The sequence below is a fragment of the Brienomyrus brachyistius genome, chromosome 17 (genome assembly GCF_023856365.1).
Source record: "Brienomyrus brachyistius isolate T26 chromosome 17, BBRACH_0.4, whole genome shotgun sequence".
Taxonomy (NCBI): domain Eukaryota; kingdom Metazoa; phylum Chordata; class Actinopteri; order Osteoglossiformes; family Mormyridae; genus Brienomyrus; species Brienomyrus brachyistius.
The window spans coordinates 16580870-16596594 of NC_064549.1; the positions used below are offsets into that span (position 1 = coordinate 16580870).

General features: G+C 49.7%; 1 protein-coding gene across 3 annotated transcripts in view; it reads right to left on the reverse strand.

Moving 5' to 3' along the window:
• Positions 1 to 15725, reverse strand: part of robo1 (roundabout, axon guidance receptor, homolog 1 (Drosophila)) — a 262844-nt gene that overhangs the window by 52478 nt on the left and 194641 nt on the right. For all 3 annotated transcript variants that reach the window (XM_048980726.1, XM_048980727.1, XM_048980728.1), the window contains one exon: positions 2847 to 3004. In XM_048980726.1, coding sequence (XP_048836683.1) covers positions 2847 to 3004 — 158 coding nt within the window. The remainder of the gene's footprint in view (positions 1 to 2846; positions 3005 to 15725) is intronic.

Sequence of the window (15725 nt, forward strand, 5' to 3'; positions counted from 1 at the left end):
CAGACACACACACAGAGAAACGAAGCTGTGCACATTAACCCGAACTCACACACAGACAAACACAGCTGTGCACATTAACCCAGACACACACACAGACAAACGCAGCTGTGCACATTAACCCAGACACACACACAGAGAAACGAAGCTGTGCACATTAATCCAGACACACACACAGACAAACGCAGCTGTGCACATTAACCCAGACAGACACAAAGAAACACAGGCGTGCACATTAACCAAGACACACACACACAGAAACACAGGCGTGCACATTAACCAAGACACACACACACAGAAAAATGCAGGCGTGCACATTATGCCAGGCACACACAGAGAAACACAGGCGTGCACATTAACCCAAACACACACACAGACAAACGCAGCTGTGCACATTAACCCAGACACACACACAGACAAACGCAGCTGTGCACATTAACCCAGACACACACACAGACAAACGCAGCTGTGCACATTAACCCAGACACATACACAGAGAAACGAAGCTGTGCACATTAACCCAGACACACACACAGACAAACACAGCTGTGCACATTAACCCAGACACACACACAGACAAACACAGCTGTGCACATTAACCCAGACACACACACAGAGAAACGAAGCTGTGCACATTAACCCGAACTCACACACAGACAAACACAGCTGTGCACATTAACCCAGACACACACACAGACAAACGCAGCTGTGCACATTAACCCAGACACACACACACAGAAACGAAGCTGTGCACATTAACCCAGACACACACACAGACAAACGCAGCTGTGCACATTAACCCAGACAGACACAAAGAAACACAGGCGTGCGCATTAACCCAGACACACACACAGGAAAAAGGCAGCTCTGCACATTATGCCAGACACACACAGACAAACGCAGCTGTGCACATTAACCCAGACACACACACAGAGAAACGCAGCTGTGCACATTAACCCAGACACACACACAGGAAAAAGGCAGCTCTGCACATTATGCCAGACACACACAGACAAACGCAGCTGTGCACATTAACCCAGACACATACACATTTCATTAAACTCCTTGTCCCTTCCCCTGAGTTTGATGAAGAGCCTCCTTGCTAATCGCAAATTGATGGCTGAGCATGCAGACAGATATGATTTGATTAAATTTAAAACAGATTATGCGCTTGTTTCTTTTAATTACGGAATGCAATTGCCCGGCACAAAGACGACTTTAATCTCCCAGCGTCGAGAACTGGGGAAGAAGAGAGCTGGAGGCGCCGGTCTGGTGCATGATGGGTGTGGGAGGCAGATGCCGTGTACAGACCCTTGGCATGAGCACGCCAAGTGGGGTGGGCAGCCATGCAGAAAAGGAAACACTGTAAACGCACCGTAAACTGCGAACTTTACACACACACTTAGAGATAGATTTAATAGCCACATCAAATAGAAAAACCCTAAGCAGACATTTCATTCTAGGGAAGAAAAAACAACTTCTCCGCTTACTGAACCAAGGTTTCCCTCTCTGTCCTGTCTTGCTTACTTATTTCCACATTTTACCTGGCTGACTGCCCCCCATGACAGAGGCATGTATACCATGAGTTGGTAATTTAGAAGAAACTGAAATGTCTGTGAAATCATGTGGGGATGTCAGCAGCCCTGCAAACACGTCATCAACTCGCCTCATAAGAGGTATTTTCCCACTGATTCATTCTAAACACAGAAAATCTACTGAGTTACCTAAATGGCTGCAATTAAGCACTTTGCAGAAACTGTCTTGCCTGTTAACTAAATAACTGGCCCATATTTGGGCTGGAATAAGAACGTGGCCCAGCTGAAATACTAGTGCTCTGAGAGACACAGTACAGCGCAGCTCAGGGACTGTAGGAATAGGCGCGTCACCCCTTATTCCTGTCCCACGAGCTCCGCTTTGTTAGTCAGGCTTGATTTGGTATGACCCTTTTTCCTGAAGACTTGGAGTGCTATTGTTACTGACATTAATGTCCCAGAGGTATTTAAAAGTCTGCTTGATGTTATGCAGACCTCGTGTATCACGAAACACTACAGCACAGAAACAGTGAAGGAAGCGCGTGGCAGCAGTGCGGTCAGGACGACGCGCCCATTGCGGTGAGCAGCTAATGAAGTACAAACTGAGGGTCTGTAATGTATAGAGCATCAGTAAAGGGCACTTATACGCTACAGGAAGTGCAAACTCTCACTGAGGCCGTCCCCTGCAGCAATATGATCGAGGTCAGGCCTCTGCCTCAAGAGCGAGCCGTGATTGATACCAAAGGCCCCTCAAACCACGCTGTTAATTAAAAAAGCCTAATTCAAGATACGACCTCAGTCGCTGCATTAATCAACTCAGCCATCTCCGCTCCCCCCATGCCCACCTCGATGGACGCCCAGCTCAGACCTTACTTCTTATTCCTTGTTTTTGCTTCTACTGGTCAATAACATCCACATGCTGTCAGCGACCCCCCCCCCCCCCGTAATTGACGTGCCAGCCTTGCTGCGTACACTGATACCATCTAAAGTGCATAAGCGCATGAGGTGAATGCTCTGCATCACTACAGGCTGCAAGAGCACAGTGCCTTCCACTGCAGTGATGAGAAGATGCTTTATCCATGCCTAATCCAGTTAGCAAGTGGCAGCACATGGTAATCTGGCCCAAACACATCTTAAGACACTGTTTCCCCCATCGTCACTGGGGTCATGGTCATGTGACAGGATGTGATGACCTCATGACTACAGGGAAATCACTACTGAACGTAGTAACAAAGACAGAACTAACCAGTATCTCTTATTATCCATCTGCCTCATTGCTTCCCACCCCTCACCGCCTAAGGTACCTCCCTCCCTCACCGTGATTCGCTCATCCCGGTCGTCGATGTTTGCTCCATCCTTCTTCCAGGAGATGGTGGGCTCAGGGTGCCCCCTGGGAGGCTGGCACTCCATCACGGCCGGCTCGCCCGCTGCCACCATCACGTCTGAGGGGTTCTGCCGAAAGTCCTCACGTAGGACTGCAGGGGGAACAGAGAAGGGATGGGTCAGCACTCGGCACTGTCATGTCAGCGTGACGTCGGAGCCGTCGGAAAGAGTTAATAATTTGGTTCTGTGTCAGCAGGAGCAGGAAGCAGCGACATGCTCCATTATCAGGTACGCAGAATACTTTGAGACACGCCAGCACAAATTAAAAAACAAAAAAACCCGCCATGTACTTCTGTTCACTTGAACAGCTGGTCACCCACACGGCAGTTTTATCATAATCAGGGTCATTACCCACAAAGCTGAGGTAAATTGTGGGTTACAGGCGGCCGACAATCAAGCAGTCACATCGCAGGCTGTGTCAGAATACAAGAGAAAACACAAAGAGAGAAAGGAAAAGAAAACACAAAAAAGTGTGCTCGGAAACAGGCGGGGAGGGGGGAGCTGAGAGCTGGGAGTAGGGGGCGCACTGCGAGAGCCATAGCCGGCTCAATCTGGCCCCCGGGACTAAGCCTGAGGAGGTGGCTCGTCTGGAGGGGGGTGGGGGGCAAAGTCATAGACAACAAGGCCGGCCATTATTCACACCAGAACACCGCTGCATGCCGCCTAGGGACATATGTGGTCAGGAAACGAGTATAAGGTGAGAGACGCTGCTAACAAAGAGCCATGTGAGAAAGCGCTCACACGTCCCGTCGTCCCGTACGTACCTTCCAATGTGCCACCATGGCGGGATGGAAAGGGAGCCAGGCTAACCTAACAGTGCTCATTTTAAACCTTCCAGGGTGAAAGCAGCTTAAATTTCCCGCCACGTGATTAACTGACGGTGTCTGCTGGGGTCAGACTGAACAACCTCCTGACTGTGCTGAGCGGATCGATAATGACCAGCGTTCTTTGTCTGTCCAACACCCGCATTAGAGAGGATTACATTTCTAAAAGACCATTATGAGGAAATATCAGGACTGAGTGCCGGTGCATAACGGCCATGAGAGAGAGAGAGAGAGAGACACACACATACATGCACACACACACACACACACATCATAAGGGGGATTTACAGCCGCTCAAAGCTACCAGCCTGGCGGCATAGAACATGAAACCAGTGTGTGTGCTGGGGGGGAGGCAGTAAAACAAACAGCATTCCACCGACAGTGACATGGATGGAGAATCCCGGGTGTCTGTATCAGCGTGGCCTGGGGGGAGAAAATAAGAAAAGAACAAGAGCTCCCTGGTGTCCCCCCCCCTGCCCTCCCTGGCCCCGCAGACACTACGGCAGACTCCAGTGGGGTGGGGGGTCGTGCGTTATTGCTGTTGAGGAGTTGAATTGAGGAGAGTTGGGAGATGGAGGACAAAACAAACGGGGATTTTTCTCTTTTTTTTGGGGGGGGGGGGGGGGTGTCATAAGGAAGACCTTCAGAGTGCAGACAGCCGAAATGGGGACAACAGCCGTGGGCAATTGATCTGCCTTTAAAGATGGCCGTCTTCAAAGGGAGGTGTGCGGTCATGCCAAAAGAAAAATCACCAAACAGGATGGCCCCCGCCATCTGCGCCGGGACACTCGACCGCCTGCCCATTCGGCCGTCCGTGTCACCAATTAACTGACCACCAAACTCTGCACACATGCATCTTACATGTGCATCCAACAATCTGCCTCTGTCTGATACCTACAGAGAAGGTTTCTTCTCACTAATGGAGGGGATTACTACTGCACACACCTGACAGGTGTGCTAATAAAAAAAAAAAAAAAGCACTGAGACCCCCCCCCCCCGCCCCCCACCACCGTGTAGGCCCGGGGCGTAGAGATGGCGCTCCACCTGTTCCCAGGTAAATGGAAGCACTGATGGAAGATGAGAGGTGAATACAGCCGTCAGGGTGGCCGTCCTTTGCTCCTCACGTATCAATCTGTGCCATGTGAGTCTACGTGCGTGTGGATGTCAAAGATGAATACCCCCCCCCCCCCCCCATCATGACGACAAACTGCCGCCTGAGATCAAAGCCAAGAGCAAACTGTGAAACCCAAACCTCCAGCAGCCCATAAATTCCTGCCTAAACCCTTTAAGTGCTTAATTGACCATCACAGGCCTGAGATGCCCTTTGCTGGGACACTGCGGCAGAGTGACCAGGACAGCGGGTGATGCTGATCACATACAGCTGCTGGCTCCTTCGCTCTCCAACAAGAGAGACGGCCGAATACTGTCACACACGCCCGCATGGGGAAGTAAATTTAGGAAAGGCTGAAAGACGCATTAAACTCCGGAGGCTGCGATTGTGCCCCCCTACAGAAGCAGACGGAGAAGGCCTGCATGCGTACTGATGCGGAATATATACGTAGCATATTTCATTATGGGACCCTCCCTTCCTGCCCAGTGTTCATAAATATAAAACCAGTAAAACCAGTATAAAACCAGTATAAAATCATGAGTGTTCATGATATAAAACCAGTATTTTTCCCGGTACAGAAAAAGGAGAAATTAATTCCTTGAAAATGTGTGTGTTTGTATGTGATTTTCATGGTACCTGAGCACGTGAATTTGATGGTTCTGCCCTTGAATTCGTTCTGCGTTTATGGCAGGAAACAGGCTCAGAGACTCGAGTCACTGGCTGCTTTCTGTGTGATTTTCTGTCTGCGTGCCTGAATTTGTGTGAGGAGCTGTGTGTTTGATCGCATGACTGTTCAACCTGTGGCAGTGTGACCTGGGGGATGCATCCCCTGGTGACAGTCTGAGGGGCAGTGGCACTCTCCGTGAGACCCCCCGCTGCCTCCATAACTCCCTCCCCCTGCTTTACTGCCAGGAACAGGGACCCTGCCATGTCTGCTGCAGCTCTACATGCACGGTGAAGCCCGGCACCCACTTTCAGAGCATGCTGTCTGCAGCAAGGAACCACAGCCGCCAACCGCGAGTCAGGCCCCGACATCTGTACTTCTCCTCTGGAGGAGAACAGTGACTTCAGTGACTTCACTTGGTTAGAGAGAGCTCTGCAATGAAACAGGCAAAGCAAGCAGACAGGCCTCTCTGGACGCCAGCCAACAGACCGGATCTGGGCCCTGGTCCCTGCCTGACGGTGGTCTGGAGTACAGACAAGGCCCAGGAGAGCGCTCGTTCTGGGCGCCATAGTCATAGCCTCGGTTGCGGATAATCTCACCCCATATAGTGATGGAGACGAAGATGATCAGTCAGGCCAGAAGAGCGTCTTGCTACGGACAGGACACTTGCTATTTAACCTAGGAAAGCAGGCATCCTAGCAAAGGATATTGCTTTACCCTTGAAACTTCTGAACTTTCATTTCTCCGGCAAAATCCCAAGCTCTGGTAATAAAGGCTGGCTAAGGAGCCGGATGAAAATAGCAGGGAGAGTGCGCTTCATTAGCCTGGCAGTACCCAAAGCCTCGCCCCCTCGCCTCACGCCCGAGAGGCCCGGCCCGGCCTTTCTGCAACGTTGGCCGCCCTGCTGAATCACCTTCTGGGCAGCCATGACGTAGCGAGCACACACCATCACCACAGCACCTCCGCTAGCCACTGCGGGCCTCTGGGACCGGGTGTGTAATGGATCACAATAGGATGCATGGTAGCCAGGCAGCAGCGAGTGCGCAAGCAGGAATACATCATCCCCTTTCAGCACAGCAGAAACCTGCCTTTAACTAGGCTGGCCACTCAGTCTTACTGTCCAATATTTAGGCATTAATTATTTTTCTCCAAAGCACGTTATATATTTATTTTTAATTTACTTTTCTTCTGGGGAAATTAGAAACAGATGCTGAAATGTCAAATTAAAACGAGATTCCCAGTGCCAGTGACAATAATGGCAATGAAGACGCAGCACTGCATGCAGAGCCCCGTCGACAAGCTGTGCAAATGAGCTTTGTTCAGAGGAAATTAAAAGGATTCGGGAAAGCCACTTCAGAAGTCTCCAGGAGAGCTGAGAGTACCCACCCGGGAGAGGATGGATCGCCCGGAAAAGCAGGCGGCAGCAGCCTGACACATACTGCTCCACTGCCCTGGACCTGGGAACTTTTCCACTCAGTAAAATCTGAGTGAAAATAAAGAAAAATCTGTGTTTTTGACACATTCAGGAAACACCAAGTCAAATCCCAAAAGCTCATGGTAACCCTAAGCAGTTCTGTGCACTAGGTACAGTGGGCAGTGCCCGCATCCTCTGGCAGGCTAATCATCTTGTAAATAACTGCGGGATCAGAGCGGGATGCAGTTTGATGCCAACGACGGCTCTCACACACTCTTGCGTGATCTGTTCCTCTCCCTGTTGCCTCTTCCTTTCCAGGACCATGGATTCCCACAGCCCGTTTATGGGAGAGAGCCAGGCAGAAATTGTGATGATGGGGGGGAGGGGGGGCAAATTGTAATGACCTCATCACCAAACACTGTGATCAAAGCAGGGGTAGAGATAGAGCAGGCTGTCAATCAGCACTTAGCTCTTTGCCCAAGAACCCAAAACCACTGCCATCACTCATTACTACAACCTCATCACTTAGGAGCTGCACTTTCTGTAATTTGATGAGTAAAATCCATGCATTTTCCATGAACACTTATGCAGTACATGGTCAGTGTGATCCTGAGCCTATCCCAGGAACCACAGGGCAGGAGACATCCTGGACGGGACCGGAACAGGCTCATCCGCGCACATATCCCCACTATGGGTGCCATGACTGAGGTGCTCTCCTGCAAGTGGGCATGAAGCTTTGTGCTGTCAGGTTGAACCTGCCTGAGTGTGTAAGAACTAGGAGATGCAGATGGAGGCTATTCTGTAGCCTTGTGAGGAGCTGGTAACAGCAGCCATGGAGCACAGTGTGGATAAAAGAAACAGACTATTATTTTTATGACCTGTCATCAGGTTATGGGAGCAGAAGATCTGAAGTCTTTGTGGAGACAATCCAGGTACCTAAAGGATATAAAACATCAAAACTGGCCTCTTCCTTTCCTCTCATTTGCTGCTCTCTTCACCCAAGGCTGACAAAATGAAAGCTAACTCTTCATTCTCCAAAGCTGCCAGACTGACTGATCTGGCACTGAGAACACCCAGAGGCTCTGGACCACTACAGTCTCTCAGAAGCTGCTTCCTGGCCCCAGCCTACCGCTCTCTCCAGCTGATCTCGCTCACTTCCAATCCCCCTGGCTAATCTGTGGCCCTGCAGGCAAACCCCAAACAGATTCTAAACTCACCCAAGACCTTCCATGTGTCTGAGTAATAATAATAAAATGCCCTAGGTGTGTTTCTGTGTATAACAAAGGTAGACATAGAGAGGCCTCTTCCCAGAATCACATATAAATACAGTGTATTTTACCCAAATTCAGTGTCTGTGCTGAGAAAGGAGACCTAGAAAGTAGAGTATAAGTTATTAGCAGACACTTGTTATTAGCGTAAAACAGAACAGGATAAAGACGGAATGATGGACTGAGCAGGACAATGATCTCAGAGCTCCAGGAGCTCCTCTTCTGTAGTGACGTCATACCGTCAGGAGCACCGCGTTTGCGATGCCTAAGGAATCTAACTGGTGAGCATCACCGTTTCCTTGACACACCGGTGTCGTGTATAATAAGCCTTCCTGTAAAACATACATGGCTTTAATGTCAGAGTTTTAACAGAAGCTGGAAATCCATCCCCTAAAACAAAGAGGGCTCAGCACCCAGCAAAATAAATTGAGGGCCTTAAAAACTTCTATTTCTTTGGCTAGTGGTCAAGCCTCACAATTTCAAAGAAACCAGCTGGAACTATTGGTTACACCTCAGGCAGCCGATGTGGACTTAAACAAAATTCAATATTTTCCCAAGTGTTCTTCTTAAAGGAGAAAAATGACTTGGCTCCATGTTCCATCTGACTCATCTAAGTGGATCTGTGATAACCAGAATGGGGAGATGGCAGGCCCCCTGGTGGCCATTTTAACCCAGAAACAGGGCCACCCCCCAACCCAAAAGAAAAAAAAAAAACAGATGGTCGCCCAGTTTTACCTCTCGAGCGCTCCAGTTGGTGCTGATAGCTCTGGCATGCACCAGTGGATGCCAGAACTATGTGTAAACCTGCAGGCAGGTGGGGATGACATTCCCTGGGCCAATTAGACCGAGCGCTGGTCGGGGAGCTCACAGCACCACAGTCTGTCCATGATAAGGAACCCAGGGGAAAGCAGCAGAACCCTAAATTAGGTCCTGACAGGAGAGCTCAGCACCAGGCCAGGACACAGCTACAGAGAGCTCAATGGCGCCATTTATTTATTTTGCTGTGCTTGTAACTTTTCACTAGGTCAGAGTGATGTCTATTAGGGGCAGTGTGAGAGTTTTATGTGTTTGAGAAACTCAGCACCTCCAAGGTCAATAAACAGTAGGACTGGAAGGAAGGGGCCGGGCAAGGATAAGGAGAACTTTAAGGAAAGTGCAGGAATCCACCCAGACAGAAAGGGAGAGCCGACCATCATGCAAAACCTCCACACCCCCAATGCACAGCGACACCCCAGCCAGCACCACCTCCCAGGCTAGAGTGCTCCCCATCTAGCCTGTTTGAACTCAAGTGCCACTGTTTAGCATCCATACTTTTTAATTCCATCTCGTTCTCATAGTACAGACATCAACACTGCAACTAGTAAGATTACATACTACTTTTCCAATATGTTCCTAGAATTTGCTTTATATTCACGGTAATTTCACTGGGCTCATTTGAGAGCCAGGGCATGTGCAAGTAATTACCTTGGATAGAATTACGAAAGCCTGTGTCACCTGTTTGCTAAACTCATGGCCTGATGGTACACTGAAAATTACTCTGTAATGTCCCATTCATCACTGTTGGACTCTGGAAAACCAACATTTAGACAATATAGGTCAGTAACACTTTTTCACATTCCTCTGTGACTGGAAGCCATTGCCACTACTGATAAATGTCGTAAGAAACCTAAGAATCAATTCACAGCCAAAAATGCAAGCAGGATGTACCACGTAAAAAAAAAAATATCAGACTGAGCACCTTGCAATGTGGAAACCAGTAGGGCTTCTTGGTTATCATTTGGCCAGCTATTGGCAACAGAGCCATTGGAGAGTAGCTGAGTCTCTCAACGGGAATTCAGTGATCTTTGGTACGAAATCCCTACTTCCATGCCACTTGCAGGACAGGGCAAATGAGTGATGAGAGACCCCCTGGGAAGCCTGCGAGGTTCTCCGCTGACCCATGCTCATGGAGGGATGTGAAATCATGTGTCTCAATCCCCATTTTACCCTGGAAAACCGGATGTCACATGACTCATCAAATTTAGGTTGGCATCGCATCAAAAGGAGAAACCCACAATTAGTGTAAACGGTACAGAATGAAAAATAAGGCAAAGGACAAGTTGAAAAAGAAGAAAAATAACACAATTACTCAGAACTGGACTTCTGAGAAAGAGTCTAAAACGTCGAGGAGCTTCAAGAAGCACATGTTACGCCAGCAGCTGGCCACAGACATTCTTTAACTTCAGGAAAAAAAGGAGCAAAGAACAGAATTTGCTAATCAGAAGCCACTTCAAGCTTCCTAATCATGCCCTTTACGATGGAGCAACGGGACAATGATATTGCCAGAAATTATGGTGAAATATAACAACTAACAATACACTATTTTTTCTACCTCTTTGACGTAAACCAAGTTCTTTTCCATTCGAATGTTGTAACAGCCTGTCTTCTGAAACAGAAAGGCAGCAAAATAACGTTTACAGGAAAATTCAGCTTAAAGAAAAATGTGGCACTTTCTGCTTTCTGTAAAATAATGATGTCAGAGTCTGATATCAATGTACACAAAGCCTGTATTCATTCAAGTCAGCAGAAAGAGAGGAGATAAAAGGCATTAAGGTGAAAGGCGATTTGTCAACAGGATTATTAATGAAGGTGGAGAGGTAATTATCCAGACATCAGAGGGTACATAAATTAAAGTTAGATATCTATAACTTAAATAAAAGTGATTAAACAAGTCAGATTTAAGTGTTCTAGAAAAACACTCTCCCATTATTCTGCATGAAGGGGACCCCCTCCCCCCAACAAAAATAAATACATTTGAATTTGAGGCTCTCTCCCATAATTGGAGCTTAACTACAAACATCTTCAGGGATGCGTCCGAAAAACAGCAGACTGTTCACAATTATTTTGACAACTTCAGATGATTAACGTCTATAAATCCACAGCCTCACTGAGCTTGAATGGTACGATTACTTTTTAGCCAATATTCATGTAATATATTACATACTACAAAGTGCATTAGCTTCAGCAGAGTTTATATGATGCAATAATTTCCCAGTAAAAGTGCCATGTGTCTCCTGACAATGACCATGTCAATGAAATGTATTTTAGCAATTGGCTATGAAGGACTCCCTACAGGAACATCCTACGGCTTGTTATTGATGCCTGATATAACATTATCCCCCCACACTATGACCTGGCAAAGGTACACTGACGACAAGCCAGCAACACTTCTGGAACTGCCAGACTTCCCCGAGTACCTGAGTGCCCAGAATGAGTGTCATGGTTTCAAGCAGATTGTGAGCCAACCAAAGTCAGCTGGCATTATATTCAAGTATCACTGACTTACCACATGTAAGATCTTTTTTGAGATGATGAATAGAATCCGTAACTTATATCTCATAAAATGCTCAACCTCAGGGTCTGACCTCTAGAACAACTATCTTCATGTCTGGATGAAAACAGATTAAGTAGACAAAATAATTCAGTAAAGAGTGTGTTAATATTATTTCTGCTTTAAAGAGAATGCTATGCATCTGATGCATATTAAGTCTCCTATATTTAATTGGAATTCAAACCTAGCAGAACTCTACATGAGTTTACAAGCCAGATGCTCCACAACTATTCACCTGTCACCTGTGAAAGAATTAGGAAGCACAACCTCCAATGGCTTGAGTTCCAGGACATTCTGCAAAATCACTAAATTGGAAATTGGGAACCCTGTATGTAAAGATATTAGGTGCAAAATTTCATATGAAGTCCGTGCTACAAATTTAACTATATATGAAGTACAAATCTACCCATCATCCTACGTGTTTCATAACATAAAAACAATCAATCATCGTCATCCATATAAATTCCATGGTTATTTACATCCAGGTGGGCTTCTAGATGTTGACAGGGGACGTACAGTAAAGAAAATACTGGGGCAGCCTCCTTACAGAAAAAGGATAGGAGATGATATCTAAAATATATGAATGCTCTGCTGTTGCTGTTGTTTGACTTCCTTTTGATATTAAACTCTCACTAGGTTTATTTTTAAATAATTCTAATGAATAAATTCACCAGATAGCAGACATCACACAATGTGTGCGAATTTATTTTGCTTCCGCTTTAAAAATGCAATTAAACAGACGGAAACCTGGATACTGAATTGCAATTAAATTAAAGTTACAGATTGTGCAGTTTCACAGTCATCAGCGTTGTGTTAATGTGCCTTGTTGATGCATCTACACAGTAAAATCTTTTCGTGAGGAAGATTTTCTCTGCATGTGTGTGTGCTGGACCGGCACCTGCCGCTGGTGTTTCCCTTTCTTGTCACACTTCACTGGAGGTCTTTCCTAATTGCTGTCCCCATTTCTCTCTACAACACACAGAAACACACACACACACACACACACACACACCAACTGCAAAGTTAACTGCTTTCCTTCCCGTAGCAGTGCACCACAGCCCAGGTTGGGGGGGGGGGGATGGTGTAATAGCATTTGTTCAGTTCAGTGACCCCCCCATAGCAGGACCTCCAGACAGTGTGAGCCTCCACCCCCTCCCCCCGGCCCCCGCACTGTACTACGAGCCTGCTCTGTCTGGCAGGCAGATAATTATAGCAAACCTCCAGCCGCGCACACACAGGCCAGCCTGCCCGGCACCCTGGGATCAGTGTGTGTGATCTTCACGGCATGCCGAGTGTCTCTGAGGTCAGGCAGGCGCATGCAGCAGGGCGTGCGGACATTGACAAGAGGAGCAGTGGGGGCAGACAGAGAGAGACGGGGCTGCCAGGCTGCCATGTGCTGGGTGACAGACAGAGAGAGACGGGGCTGCCAGGCTGCCGTGTGCTGAGCGACAGACAGAGAGAGACGGGGCTGCCAGGCTGCCGTGTGCTGAGCGACAGACAGAGAGAGACGGGGCTGCCAGGCTGCAGTGTGCTGGGCGACAGACAGAGAGAGACGGGGCTGTCAGGCTGCAGTGTGCTGGGCGACAGACAGAGAGAGACGGGGCTGCCAGGCTGCAGTGTGCTGAGCGACAGACAGAGAGAGACGGGGCTGCCAGGCTGCAGTGTGCTGGGCGACAGACAGAGAGAGACGGGGCTGTCAGGCTGCAGTGTGCTGGGCGACAGACAGAGAGAGACGGGGCTGCCAGGCTGCAGTGTGCTGAGCGACAGACAGAGAGAGACGGGGCTGTCAGGCTGCCGTTTGATGGGCGACAGACAGAGAGAGACGGGGCTGCCAGGCTGCTGTTTGATGGGCGACAGACTGAACCGGCCAGGCCAGTTTTGCCCATAGAGCCCAACTGCTAAGATCCTTTTATTTCTGCCAAAAAAAGTCTCAGACACCACTCACTACAGTATGGAACGTATGTCCATACATCTGCCGATTTGGGGCTGAGAAGCAGTCTCCCCCTCCCAAATGCTGAACCTATCAGGTTTGGTATACAGGAAAAACAAGATAACTGATATGGGGGGGAGCAGACAGGTAGCGTGTGAAGTCTGCTTGTCTGTGCTGCAGTCCAGGCTGCTACCTCCCTTTCCTAAAACATCTACACTGTAGCCAGCTGCAGGCTGACAGAGAGTTGAATGTTCCAGGGAGAGTGACACACGGTCACACCAATGGGAGCTTGGTCCCCGGAGCTGAAAGAGCCCGCCTCCCTGCTGGGAAACATTTAACCCTGCCCTCCCTCCCGCCCTCACATACCAGTATTCCTCACCAAGACATCTGTTATGAGTTTACTTATTTACGGCTTATTAATTCATCAGGAGAAATTTGGTGTCTCTGTTGCTGGCTGTGAATCTCACATCACAGTGGAAGCTAAGGAGTTCTTATTGTCACATTAACATAACAGTTAAAAAAATGCTTTTATAACAATTTTTATGGCTATGCATGCTTTTTACAAACAGAAACGGTGATAAAGAAATAAATAATCATCTTTCACTGTCCTGGGAGCAAACTGATACCATAAACACATCCGTCTCTTTAGCGGCATGTGAACACAGCTGCACCATTCTATGTAGCGCCGCCCCTCTACCCGCACGCGCCTGAACACAGGGGGTGAGGGCCGCTACAGCACCGCCCTCTGCCCGTACACGCCTGAACACAGGGGGTGAGGGCCGCTACAGTGTCGCCCTCTGCCCGTACACGCCTGAACACAGGGGGTGAGGGCCGCTACAGCATCGCCCTCTGCCCGTACACGCCTGAACACAGGGGGTGAGGGCCGCTACAGCACCGCCCTCTGCCCGTACACGCCTGAACACAGGGGGTGAGGGCCGCTACAGCACCGCCCTCTGCCCGTACACGCCTGAACACAGGGGGTGAGGGCCGCTACAGCATCGCCCTCTGCCCGTACACGCCTGAACACAGGGTGTGAGGGCCGCTACAGCGCCGCCCTCTGCCCGTACACGCCTGAATACAGGGGGTGAGGGCCGCTACAGTGCCGCCCTCTGCCCGTACACGCCTGAACACAGGGGATGAGGGCCGCTACAGCGCCGCCCTTCTGCCCGCACGCGCCTCAACACACGGAGATGAGGGCCACTACAGCACCGCCCTTTGCCCGCACGTGCCTGAACACAGGGAGTGAGGGCCGCTACAGCGCCGCCCTCTGTCCGTACACGCCTGAACACAGGGGGTGAGGGCCGCTACAGTGCCGCCCTCTGCCCGTACACGCCTGAACACAGGGGGTGAGGGCCGCTACAGTGCCGCCCTCTGCCCGTACACGCCTGAACACAAGGGATGAGGGCCGCTACAGCGCCGCCCTTCTGCCCGCACACGCCTCAACACACGGAGATGAGGGCCACTACAGCACCGCCCTCTGCCCGCACGCGCCTGAACACAGGGGGTGAGGGCCAGTTTCAGCGCCGCCCCTCTGCCCGCACGCGCCTCAACACACGGAGATGAGGGCCGCTACAGCACCGCCTTCTGCCCGTTCACGCCTGAACACAGGGGGTGAGGGCCGCTACAGCGCCGCCCCTCTGCCCGCACGCGCCTCAACACACGGAGATGAGGGCCGCTACAGCACCGCCCTCTGCCCGTACACGCCTGAACACAGGGGGTGAGGGCCGCTACAGCACCACCCTCTGCCCGTACACGCCTGAACACAGGGGATGAGGGCCGCTACAGCACCGCCCTTCTGCCCACACGCGCCACAACACACGGAGATGAGGGCCGCTACAGCACCGCCCTCTGCCCGTACACGCCTGAACACAGGGGGTGAGGGCCAGTTTCAGCGCCGTCCCTCTGCCCGTACGCGCCTCAGCACACGGGGGTGAGGGCCGCTACAGCACTGCCCCTCTGCCCACACACACTTGAGCACCACACTTGAAGGACATGAGTTCTTGACAAACATAAAAGTACGGAAGCCTGTCTTGGAAACACATTTTCACCATGATTACCCGCAAACATACCTCTCTATTTTATGGAAGCATCATTGATCGAGACGTTATGTACAAGACGGTTCGGTGACTTCTGAAACAGACGATATGGAATTATGCCAGTGAGATGCGACGTGACACAGGGGTGCAAAACAGCAGCTTGGAAAGAGAAAACATGTCGCCCCAGGAATTTCAT